Genomic DNA, 13783 nt, shown 5'->3' with positions numbered 1-13783 from the left:
GATCATTGCTTTGTTGTACCCTGAACGTGTCAGAACAAAAAGTAAGAGCCACAGAAAGGAAATATGATAATGATTAAAGAAACCAGATATTGTCACATTACTAGTTACCATGTTTTATGCTACAGCTAGGAAATCATTTAGTTCATTCTAAAGATCAGCTATTTATCTTCAGGCAACCGAAGATTAAAGACTTTATCAGTAATTATCACAAATGATGCCCTGAACACATTGATTAAAGCTACTTGTCATTATACCTTATAAAGAACAGTATATCAGCTCTCTGACTATTTCAGAATAATTATGTGTTGGATATCTGATGGAGTCTCAATCACAACCAATCACCATTTGCATAAACAAGACACTGAAAGAATCCTGTTCCTTTAAAACCACCCATTACAAACTCATGCTAACACATTAAAGATGTGCTTTCTATACCACACTCACATCAAAGCAGAGATGTCTGAGACCAAAAATAAAGCCATTTCCATGTAAAAATAACAATTCTGGAATAAATTTTGATGTAAACTATACTGCTGCAGTCTGGATTAGTTATATGGAGTAATTATAAGTAAAAGCTAATTTAAATACTGTTACGGGGTTTTTTAAACATTGATTTTTTAAAATGTTAAATAATACATACCATCTATCTTACATACTCAAGTTTTGAATTGCTAAAATCAGAATCTTAACTATGTGTTAAGTTTGAAAATAATCAGGTACTGTTTGAAAAACATCTGCCTTGGTACACAGTTAAGAAAAAGAAAGAAAAAAAAAAGTTAAAAAAAGGCTTGGCAGCTTCACAACTCTCTAGACACATTAGGTTCCTTTTTTTCTAGCAGGAGATAGAGAACCTCTGCTAGTTCCTGAGGGGAAAAAAAGAAATTGCCCTTCCTTTAAAAGGAAATAGCAGAATTTTAGTCTTTTGCAGTTTTAGTTCTTTTCAAAGCTAGCATCTATTTTTGCTTGCCTTGCTTTGCTTTGCCCTGCCTTCCTTCACCTGTACCCCTCTCCTTCAGCCTTCCCCTGTCCCTTCCTCTCCCTTTCTTTTTGTGTGTCTCTCTGTCTCTGTGTCTTTCTCATAAAACTTTGTTTTGGGGCCAGGACACAGAAGATGTCCTGAAAATAAAAAAAAAAAAAAAAAAAAAAGGAACAATGGAATTAAGTTAGAAAGACAGCTGCTGTGCCAATAAATAAATATAAGAAAGGAATCTCTATATTAAGGTTCCTATGTCTGAAGATGAATGAAGTTTGCAGCTATGTATTGCTCTTCTCCCAGCTAAACTGGGATTTCAGGGCATATTGCAATTCCCACAATGGATCTTACATGGGTTATTCTCTGATGCACAACCATCTTTTTTCAAGAGATGAAAAAGTGAAGTATTGAGGCTGAAGAGCCATAACTATACAGAAGAAAAGAATAAAACACAGATGACATAAGTGACATAAAAATGTGGGTTTGAATAATGTTTTGGTGTTAGGCCGAAACAGCATAAGTTTTTCATAGGTTGCTGAAAAGATGAAAATATTAGCAAACTACCTGTGGAAAAGAACTCTTATCATCAACACAATTTTATTTGAATTACACTCTTAGTTCTTGTATCATGCTAGGCATAAACTTTGTCTTTTGGGATAGCTGCATCAATGTTAGATGAAGAACACCTCTTATCAAACACTAGTGCCTTATTAATGGGAAGTCATATAATTAATCAATCTGATTACTTAGAAGTAAATTTATCTGCAGTGCAACTGCTATCCAAATGAAAATAAGATTACTGTGAGTACAGTTTATTAATAACCCCCAGTATGTCATTGACTCAGCTTGATTATAACACAGCAGGCATGTGATGCACAACATTACAAAGACATTAAAGCAGCCTGACAACAGTGGGTACAGAAGAGGTGTATGGTACAGGGTAAGGCATAAAACTCCCGAAGTTGTAACTATTCAATTTTCTGTCCTGCAAGGAACATTTTCTTTTTATTTTATTGTAGATTCAGGATCTGTAGATATTTTTCTGTCCTGAGATCACCTGAAAGCATGAGTCAGTGTGACGTTCAGATACAGACCTTGTAACATCTGAAACAACTCCTTGAACTTCCTCACAAGGAAAACAATTCAGCAGACCCCAGAGGAAATTCAGATGCCCCTGAGAGAGGCCAGTCACACACAGCTCACGCTTGACACAGTCTGTTTCACCCCACTAGATCTCCCAAGCCTGCAGTAGATGTGATCCTATTTTGAACATATTGTTAATCTACTGTGATACATATTCCCTGTGAGTATAGGTTATGGGCTGACACATTTTCTTATTCTGTAGATTGTTCTGTAATGGAATTTTGATCACAAAAGCATCTTCCTTCATATTTATCTGACAACAAAAAATCTTTTTTCAATAAGAAATATCTTTATTGTCTTAATTATTCTTGAAATAAAAAGTAGCATTGATAGAAAATATTAGAGAGGAAGGGAAGGAGGAATAGAGAAAGGGAAGATCCTTGCTTTCTAGGTAGATGACTGAGAAGAGAGTGGAAGACTTAAAAAAAAAATCACCAAGGCTTAAATAGGATTAATTATTATAACTACTCTGCTAAGGAGATGATGAAACTGTCAGTGATGTTCAGAATTCACTTGGGGAGAGCTAGGGAAAATGCACATGTACAGTCCAAAGCCACTGGCATTTAATTAGTCTCCACGTTAAAAAGGCAGAAGTGCAGAACAAGGAGCCTTCAGGATCTATCATTAAGCAGTGGTACCCCAGCAGCCCAAACACAGAAGTTTAGCTCAGGAAGTGGCAAGAGAAGCTGATGATTGATACAGACTTTCTTTAGAAATGAAGGCAGACACCTACATTTCAGTATGGAAAAAGCAAATCAACTACATAAACTAGATGAGAACTTCCACAGTCAATATCTGGACCTAAAAAGAACATTAGCTCTGATGCAGACATGTTTTATGAGGAAGAAAGAGGTAAAATGGGATGTATGAGCCAGAGATGATATGTCAAGATAAGAGTCCTCTACTTTATATTCAAGAGATGTCTTGAAAACAGGATTTAGTATTAACATCATATTTCAGCACAATTTTGGTTTTACTGAGGGCTTAGAACTACTGTAATTGCAGCCACTACTCTACTGAAGCTGTATGTTCAAATCTTGTCTGAAACGTGTGGTGGGTTTAACTCAGCTGGTTGCCATGTGCCCACCTGACTATTTTATCGCTCTCCTTCCTCAACAGAACAGAAGGAGAAGAATGCAACTAAAAGCTTATGGGTCAAGATAAGGACAGGGACTTTACTTACCAATTACCATCATGGCTAAAACAGACTCTACTTGTGGAAATTAATTTAATTTATTACTAATTAAACAGAGTAGAGTGAGAAATAAGAACAAATATAAAAACACCTTCATACAGGGCAGAGCCACCTGCTCTGGTGTGGGGTCCTCCATGGACTGCAGTGGGACAATATGTATCATCATGGTCTTCACCACAGGCTGAAGGGGAATCTCTGCTCTGGCACCTGGGGCTCCTCCATTCTTCATTCTTCACTGACCTTAGTGACTGCATAGCTGTTTCTCACATTTTCTCACTTGCTGCTCCACAGCATTGTTTACCCTTTCTTAAAGATGCTATCACAGGGGTGCTACTAATGTCACTGATGGGCTCAGCTTTGGCCAGCAGGTTGTCCATCTTGGAGCTGGCTGGAACTAGCTCTGTCCCACAGGGCTGGACAGCTTCTGGTGTCTTCTTACAGAAGCCACCCCTGCTCCCATTCTCCTCTGCTACAAAAACCCAATATAGCATGCCACTAGTCTGTCTCACGAGTATGATGGCATTATTGAGGTTAAACTTTACTTTCATGAGCCAGTCTGCTTCATGACTTTGTAGAATTCATGCCAAACCTACAAAACTGAATAAATTTTGGAGTTGGTAAGTGCCTTGGACAGTGAATCATTATTTTGCTGAGATTTTAAGCCATGCATCTACTAAACTTGAGGAAGAGGGTGTAATAGGAATGATTTAGGGCTCCTACTCATTACAAGTTTCCACTCAAATGGAATTATTCTTGAAAAATGATCTTGCTGTAAGCATGGGGAATAAAGCTCTCTTTGGTTTACTCTCAATAGGTAAACCTCAAATAAGGAAAGTCTCAGTTTTTTGCACTCTAACAGAGAACTAAACAATGAGATTCAGTTCCCTAGAAAAGACGTCAAACAAAAGACACTTGCCCAGGAGATGCATCTTAAGACCTTAAGCCTGAAGAATTCTCAGATCAAGCAAAACAATGAAATGTACATGAAAAGTAGAAGGATCCAAACTCAGCTTTGCAGAGAGAAAACCAAAACAATGAAACAAAAAACAGGATAGATCAACATTAACTGTTTTGCAGCAATGTAGATGTAAAAAGGAACTAACCAAAGTCTTTTTAAAATTCATTTTCCCATGTCCTGCTGCTCAGAGAAGCTTTGTCTGCCTTGGAAGACAAGACATATTAATTGTTCTAGCCTAGATTTAGCTAGTTGCATCAAATCAGAGTAGTGTACAAACAAAACAAAACAAAATAAAAGTGTCGTATATCTTAAGGTATTCAACAGTTACTAATTTGGACATGCAGTAGACAGGGTCCAACCAAAAATGTATATAGAGTAGAGAGGTCAGAAATTTTCATCTTATGAAAAGGGTAGAATCCATTCTCATGCCCACTGACAGTGGTTGCAAAATACCCCCAATCTGGACATGTCTATAGTCCAGTTGAAGTTACATTTAATAAATATATTCAAGCAATTTGGAACAGAATCTACATATTTGTAAAGAGAAACAAACTTGACTCAGTGAAAAGTATTGCAGCACTGTAAGAAACAGTATTACTACCCTTCCTTCAGTCCCCTATGGCTTGATATAAACTCCCGCATAAACCAGCACTGTCACAAGTCCCTCACTTGAAGTTATGTTTACCCCCACAGTAATTTATTTTATAACTCTGAATTTTTATTTTTTTATGTTAAACCAAGAAAAATAGTTGTTGTTCATTCTAATTCATCATGGATAGCATATGCAAAAAGGCCACCACAGTCTATTAAATTAAAATGCTCAGATCAAGAACAGATGTCATGACTTATAGAGGTTTCTGAAGCTAAGCAAATTCACATCTGACCATGTCAAGGTGGAGTGTGCAGCATTATATTTATGATTGTTTGGTGTGTGATGTTCTGATGACCTGCAGGGTAGCAGAGTGATAAAACCAGTTCATGATAGAGTGCTTTCATTTTGGTATCTAATAGGTCACCTGCTGTCATTTAAAAGAGGGGGAAAAAAAAAAAAAAAAAAAAAAAAAAAAAAGAGAAAGCCTCTAATCAAAGAATAGTCAAGAGATAGGTGGAAAACAGAGTTTTCAGCTAAGGAGTATATTTGGAAAGGAAATGAGGTTTCCTAATCACAGTTAACTAATATTTTTCCATGGAGAGTAAAAGGAAAAACAGTAATGGAGAGTTAGACTTTCCATTTATCTTCTTACAACAGAGATTTATCCAGATGATAACTGTGGCTGTGTGCTCCCCCCTGCCCATGTTTAAGCCATAACCACCAGTGGAGGTTATGATAGCTGCATCCATCTTATTCTAGATTTAGGAAGAAGGATGGCAACACAGTAGCCAAGGCATGTCTAGAAAGATGACCCAGATGTCTTGCTAGTATGGAAATATAAGTCAATCATCTCACTCCATAAATAGTGGACAGCCCAGTGCCCATTGAGCTCTCCTGCATGGCAGCGGACCACACACTAGGATCCCCCCTTGAGTAAGGACAGCTCTCAAGGTTACTCCTCAAGGCTGAGAGATTCCTTGTCACAACAGATTCTTGGTAAGTGATTAATAGCATGTTAAACTTTGAAATTTTAGCTAAGTGATATGAAGGACTGATTGTACATAAATAGTCCTTTAGACATAAACCACCATTGAGCAAGTCTGGAACTAGGTGTGGATCCAGATGCACCTAAATTCCCCTTTGAAAAGAAATTTAGAAAGCAAGGGTGTCCTTTCTGAACTTCGTGACTCAAGGGGAGGGTCCCTCTGACAGTTTTGTCTGGCCCTGTCTTCTATGCAGTAAATAATCAAGTGTACCTTGCAATTGAATCTTGTTAAACTACTGTAGCATTTACCATTGAACTCTGTTAACTCACAACTTTATATCAGTATATTGTTACTTCTCTGTTCCAAGTAAAGTGCATGACTTCATCCACGACAATAATGAAAATTAGGAACTACTCTCCAAAGAAGCCTCTCTCTTGCGTGATGTACAGAGATTAGTCTCCAAAGACAAACACTTGAATCGGTTATTTAAATTTATATGATGTGACTGTCTACCAGAGAGGCAGAGGTTGAGGTCAGTTTGTTTGCCAAAAGCATACAATGACCTAATGGTTTGAATAGCAACCTCAGGCCAAACATTGTCCCAGTCTGAGTTAATTTCCTGGTAGTTCTTTTGCACCAGCTGCTCTAGGCTAGCATACTTTTGATATTTATACAGAACAGCTTCAACAGGAAAGGTTGAGGGAAGTTGAGGGCAGAATGTTAATCAGAACTCTTGAATAAGGGTTTCCTAAACAAGTTAACTGCAGAGATGTGGTTAGAAAAGCAAAAGCTCATATTGAATTGAAATTGGACAGAAATGTCAAAAACTACAGGACAGGATTCTTCAGGTATGTAAACAACAAGCAAAACAAAGGAAAATATTGGCCCCCTGCTGAACAGGAGAGGTGAATTAGTCACTAACAATGCTGAAAAGGCAGAGTTTCTCAACACTTTCTTCAGCTCTGTCTTTACCAGCACTGTTGGCCCCCAGGCCTTGGGAACAAAAATCCTGGTCAATGCAAACACAGACCCACTATCAGTGAAGGAAGAGTTGATATGTGAACTGTTACAGGAGCTTGACTCCTACAAATCAATAGGCCCTGACATTAACACCCAGGGGTATTAAGAGAGCTGGCTGACACCATTGCAAGTCTAGTCTCTATAATCTCTGAGAAGTCATGGAGCTCGGGGGCCATCCCAGAAGACTGGAAGAAGGCTAATGTCACCCCTATCTACAGGAAAGGCTTAAAGGAGGATCCAGGGAATTGCAGGCCCATCAGTCTTACTTCAATCCCTGGAAAAGTTATGGAACAAATCTTATTGGGGACTATCACAAGTCAAATGAAATACATGATTGGGAAAAGCCAGCACAGATTCACCAAGGACAAATTGTACTTGACAAACCTGATCACTTTCTACAAAAAAGTAACCTGCTCTGTTGATGTGGGGTGAGCGATGGACATGGTCTACTTGGATTTCTCCAAAGCTTTCAGTACAGTTCCCCACAGTCTCCTCCCAGAGAAACTGATGTGTTATGTTCTAGACAAGTGGTCTGTGCAGTGAGTGGAGAACTTGCTGACAGGCTGCACCCAAGAGAGTGGTGGTAAATAGATCTTTTTCAAACTGGCACCCTGTCACAAGTGGGGTCCCTTAGTGATCAGTACTGGTCCCAATGCTGTTTAATATCTTCACAAGTGATGTGGATGATGGAATCAAGTGCACCCTGATGTAGTTTGCTGATGATATCAAACTGAGTGGGGAATTGGACACTTTGGAAGGCAGAGCCACTCTGCAGGAAGAATTGGATAGGTTGGAAGAGTGGGCTAACAAGATCCTTCTGAAGTTCAACAAGGACAAGCGGACGGTCTTGAGCCTGGGAAAACATAATCCAGGAGCGCAGCACAGGATGGGATCTACTTGGCTGGAGAGTAGTTCTATGGAAAGGGACCCGGAGGTCCTGGTGGACAAGCAGCTCACTATGAATGAACAGTGTGCTGAAGTGGTAAAGAAAGCCAACAGGCTGATGGGTTGCATCGACAAGGTCATCACCAGCAGAGATAAAATAGTCATTACCTCATTCTACTTGGCGCTTGTCAGGTCACACCTGGCATACTGTGTCCAGTTTTGGTCACCGCTATACAAAAAAGATGTGGCCAGGCTGGAGAGGGTCCAGAGGAGGACCACAATGATGATCAAATGACTGGGAATCCTGCTATATGGAGAAAGGCTGAGAAAATTGGGTTTGTTCAGCCTTGAGAAAAGAAAGCTTAGGGGAAACATTATCACCATGTTCCAGTATTTGAAGGGTGGCTACAAAGAAGATGGCAACTCCCTTTTTGCAAGGAGTCACATGGAAAAGATGAGGGGTAATGGGTACAAGTTACTCCTGGGGACATTCTGATTGGATACAAGAGGAAAATTTTTCACAATGAGAACAAACAGCCACTGGAATAATCTCACAAAGGAAGTGATGCATTCCCCAACATTGGACACTTTTAAAATTCAGCTGAACACGGTGATGGGCCATCTTGCCTAGACCATGCTTTTGCCAAGAAAGGTTGGAAAAGATGCTCCTTGAGGTCCCTTTCAACCTGGTATTCTGTGATTGTATGACTCTATGATTAATGATTCCAATATTCTGGGTTGAGTTTCTAAATCTGCGGAAACATTTCTGACAAAGAACATTTCAAAGATAGCACTTAAAAGAAGAAAAAACAAAACAAAACAAAAACAAAATCCAAACCCCAAAACTCCCAATTAATCATTATTTTCTAAACAAACAAATTTGTACTAAAAATCGCACAAGCAGCTCTCCACATGTGGTAAGTAATGCATAATTACATAGTAAGGCATACATATATAGTAAAGCATAAACTAACTGTGGGTCCTGCCTTGAGTAAGGCAATGTGCATAATACTGTCACCAACACACACAATACTCAATACTCCAGACACAAACCCTTCCTTCACAGCATCCTTAATAATGACTCAACTCCTCTGGCTGTCAAACATAAGACTTGAAAACAAGGACCTTTTACTGAATAATTAATTTTACCTTGCAGCAGACACCTGCTCGGGTGTCTTATGTAAGGTGTCTTAGGTGTCAATAACACTTAAAAGTGTCATTGGCAATCAGGGATGTATCCATACATCTTGAACTTTTCTGAAATTATTCACATAGGTGGGGACTGAACACCCAGGAACTGTGTATCCAAGTGCCAGGTAATTCATGCAGAACTGTTTGAAGTGTTCTTCCAAAAAATCCCTCTACTAGCAATATAAACAAGGGCACATTCTTCACAGATAATGTGGACACTTTGTGGGACCAAATGGAATTGAGACATCATTGTTCATCCTCCTTACCTCGGAAGAAGTGGGTTTACAGTAGCCAGCTCCAAACACTAGGTTCTCTAATGACATACTGGATTGGTCTGGTCCTGCCTCCAGGTTGCCTTTACCAAGCCATGAGCCCTTCCCTGGACGAGCAAAACTAAAAGGAGAAAAGTTGAGAAGGAAAATAATCAGAGCAGTATTGTTAAAGAGTCGTCATTGTTGTCCCAGTGCTATCTCCTTCCTTAGAAAATGTTGGCAGTTTTGGTTTTGGTGGTGGTGTTTTTTTTCTTTTATTATTTCCAGTTGACACTGTAAGTCCACTTGTTTCACTTTCAAAATGAACATTTTCCAGTATGCACTAGGTTACATGATGTGAATGGAGGTTACTTTCTTGACATTTGGTCCAGTGGCTTGTTATTTTTCACTCAGTCCTTTCTCTGCTGTCTTACAGATCTTTTTCCAGCATAATATCTCAACAATACAACCTTTCCATCTATCCACATAGATAATACTCTTAACAAGCTTCTTATCAGCTTCCATCTTGATTGAAACATCTTTCTGCCTCTAGCAGTATCACCTTCCCTCTTTTAATTGTGCACAATCTCTCATCACTATCAATATTCTTTATAGCTCATCCCACTCTTTTATTATGGATTGGAACTTTGGTTCCCATTTCTCATTGTCCCATGACATAATCTTACAGCACCAAAATGACAAGACTTCATCCCCAAAACTGCATTTCCTTTTGCTGGGTGCAGTCCATTCATTTGGGATGTGTCCTCCCATACCCATGTGAAACATGGATTTGCTGTTATCCAAATTCTTCCTGAAAAATCTGATAGAGTTTAAGTTGGTTTAGTGCTGAGGTCACTACTTCTCAGTGCTGACTATTATGGCTACCATGTTCCCTTATGGCTGTATCTGTATGTCTCCTATGAGGAGACATACCTCCAGCATGAACCTATTGAGTGGAACATCTGTTTGGAATTTACTCAGCACTGAGCCCACCAGAGTCCTGATGCATAGCTAGGGCTCTTACCCTGGATTAATCAAAGCAAATGTCTACATTCCAGTTAACAATGTAGGCTGCCTTTATATTTACTGGAGAGGAATTGGCATTTTCAGTGTGTGAGTAATCTCCTTCTGAAGTAGTGTTATCAAATAGGTCAGATGAATTTCACACCCAAAGTGCTTATTTCTTATTGTAGATTATAAAGAGAGTCTAGGATGACTGCCTCATAAACAACTGAAGGTAGATGAGATAAATTCCACTGTTAGCCCCTATGATAACATGTGCTGCACATAAACTACATCAAGATATCCAGAGAAATCAGGCTACTTGTGGCGAGCACAATGACCCAAATTACTGAGTCTAAATGTGATGCAAGCAGCCATAAATGTTCTTAAAAAGCATGTAGGAAAAGGTGGAATTGAAATAATGAACTGTAGAGAAGAAAAACACTTTGCTATTCGTTCTGCCAAAACTTTCCAATCTAAGGTTATTCCTTTATGTAGATGTGTATCACATGGCCATGTCAGCTCAGATTAACCATAATTCATGGATTCAGTTTTTAACGACTGTCCTGAGTAAGGGCTGCTGTACAGAAACACACAACAGTAGAAAGATGCTTATGCTGAGGATGCAAGAAAAAAGAGAGATACAGCAGTAGTTGTTATCACCCAAGTACTTGTGCAGTGAAACTCAGTGATGTGTCCAACATCAGAAAAAGAATCTCAAGCAAAATTAGGAATTGGACAGTTTCAGAAGGTTAATCATAAATCCCTGCCTTGCCTCTAAGTCAAAAGTGATGTTTGTTATATATCACCTAGCATTCATATACTGACAAAAAGGACATCCTATAAAGGGGAAGATGGTAAAGAAGACCTGAGCATATATCTGGCCTTGCTTTGTATGTATTAATATATATGATCCAGGAAATTTCCAGCTGGCTGCTTCTAACAGCATGAAGTCTTTCCATGTATTTTCTACATGTAACATTTAAGATAAAAATAAATAAATAAAGTAAAGCAATTTCAAACAGCCAAGAGATAAACACTACTCTGAATAATTTCAGCTGTTATTGGATGATGTTGTCTGCCCTGGTCTGCTGGAAAGGCTCAAGAAGGAGAAAAAAAAAAAAAAAAATTGCTGCGGTATCAGAGAGAAGCTTAAAAAAATGTTGCCTGCACATGAAAAACTCCTCATTTGAATAATAGTAAAGCTTTCAAATGTTTTAAGGGACAGAAAAGCACTTTTAAATGCTTTTTTAATTTATTTATCTTTTGCTTTTACAGCAGAGAAGGGATTTTAATCTGTTGGTTTTATGAAAATTGATTTCACACAGTACTGTAAAACAAAAACCTTTTTTGGGAAACCTGCCAAAAAGTCATCTGTCTGTTGAGGGAAAGTTTAACTAGAAGGTTTACAAACTGTTGTGGTACCCCTAATGCTTTCTGAAATATGCAATACTCAAAGACAATTTGTTTTAGCAATACAGGTTAATTTGCTACATCAAATGTGGTTTTCTGTATTTATATTTTCCATTTATTACTGCAACTATGCTCATCTGTATGAATCTTGAACCTTGGTTATTTACATGTCCATTTGGACTATCTATTTAATAGCATTGATTTAATACCAACATTTAAATAATCATCCTGTATGTTAACCTTTGTTTTTATTTGGAGTCAGGGTAAAAAAGGTCAAAAGAGGTAATGTGTGCATGTCTGAGAGAATGACCACGTATGCCTAAATATTAATATTTTCTGTGAAATAAACACTTTTATTTTTCCTTTTTTTTTTTTTTTTTTAGCTGTTCTTTGGATGACCTTATCCATGAGATATCTTTATCCTTCACAAGAGTCTCATAGTTCTTACAGCAGCCACCTATGGACATATACTATAGTAAGCTGCCTTGTAAAGTCCCAATTTTTCTGTGGTATAGCCTGCAAGATACCAGTAATCAAAATTTAAAAACTTTCTGACACAGAGGTTATAGTCACATAATTATTTCCAGCAGTCATTGTTGTCTTCTATGAATTTGTGTCCATGCCTTTTTGATTTATACTTTTGGCCTCTGTAACATCTTTTGGAATTAATTACATGTCATAATATGCGTTGTGTTTTCTGTTTGTTTTGAATCTGCTGTTGGAGAATTGAATGTGGGACCTCTTAGTTATTCTATGGCACAAAATCTTAAATAATCATTCTGGTTTCTATCTTCTGTGGACATTTGTCTAACATATGAGATGTCAGTTCTCTAGCATAAGAAATGGATTGGCCTCAATAAATGTTAATTCCAATGTGTTATTGCAGTAATTCAGAATAAATACTTTAGGACGGTTGAATAAAACGTAATATTCCCTTAGAGTTTAAACTACCCCAAAATTAAATAACCTTCTTTATTTTTTCATTCACTTCTTTCATTATTAAGACCTTTTGTTTTTTTTTGATAAGCAAAACTTAATTTCTTTAGAAATTATAGTTTTCAGCAGAATGGGGCAAAAATCATAACACTGGGATTTGAATCTTGCTTGGGAAAAAAACTATCTAGCACTACATGAAATGGTCAAATAAAAACAAAACAAAACAAAAAAAAAACAAAAACAAACAAACAAAAAACCCCAACAACAACAAAAACAAACAAACAAAAAAAAACAACAACAAAAAAACAAAAACAAAAAAAAAAAAAAAAAAACAAAACCAAACCACCACACAATCATCACATTTCTAATGACAAGAAATTATAATCTTGTGAGTGAACCAGGAGTGGAAGTTCAGGAAATAAACTTGCAATCCATTTAGACCAGATCCTATGGAGAAATCACTTTTCCCCTCAGTCCCTTATGCATAAAGTATTACTGATTTTAAAAACTGAAAAAAGCTAAGTACGTCCTGTAGAAATAACACCCCTCAGAATCAAATCCTCACATTGTCCACTGACAACACTGTTTACATTTCACCAAGAACTTCCTTCTAACTCTTACAGACAAGGAAAAATGTAATGCACAACACTGATTTCCCTCAGTGTTTTTAACTCAAAACTTTAATACAGCTTTTGTCAAATTACTACTGGCACATGGCCATAGGGTACATGGATGATCTGGTTTTTATTTTTGAGAATAATATGTGGATATTTACAGAGTGTACTCTTCTAGACATGTTTCTCTCTCACATGAGGAGTTTCACTAAGGTTATAATCTGTGACTGTAAAATGTTCTGAGCTTCTTGGGTAAGACTGATAAGATCAATTAAAATAAAATTTGTAATGGAAACAGATATCTCTTCCTACATCCCAAGCAGAGCCAGCAGGAATCTGGTTTGAAATCTCTAGTGATTTTGATTGTTGCTGGTTTGCTGGAAAATGCTGGTTCATTTGTCTTGAATTTAACCTCAGTTGCTATAAATCTTGAAAGCAGGTAAAGTCATATGGTCATATTCTATTATATATTTTAGTTTTGAGTGGGGTCTTTTTGATTTCTTGTTTTGTTTTAAAGTTTGACTGAGAAATAATAGCTTTTTCTTATGTGATTTCTTGGCTGGTAGGTCAGGAGAACAGCATGTTAAAGTGGAGGTTTGTCTTTGCAGATACATAACAGTAGCA

General features: G+C 37.6%; 1 protein-coding gene across 2 annotated transcripts in view; it reads right to left on the bottom strand.

Moving 5' to 3' along the window:
* Window positions 1-13783, bottom strand: part of FAM135B (family with sequence similarity 135 member B) — a 220671-nt gene that overhangs the window by 54253 nt on the left and 152635 nt on the right. For both annotated transcript variants that reach the window (XM_033011811.2, XM_033011810.2), the window contains exon 7: window positions 9210-9336. In XM_033011811.2, the coding sequence (XP_032867702.2) occupies window positions 9210-9336 (127 nt within the window). The remainder of the gene's footprint in view (window positions 1-9209; window positions 9337-13783) is intronic.

Source organism: Tyto alba, unplaced genomic scaffold (assembly GCF_018691265.1).
Source record: "Tyto alba isolate M040663 unplaced genomic scaffold, T.alba_DEE_v4.0 Super-Scaffold_9, whole genome shotgun sequence".
Taxonomy (NCBI): domain Eukaryota; kingdom Metazoa; phylum Chordata; class Aves; order Strigiformes; family Tytonidae; genus Tyto; species Tyto alba.
The sequence above is the reverse complement of the archived record's forward strand: the minus strand, read 5'-3'. Positions and strand labels throughout refer to the sequence as shown.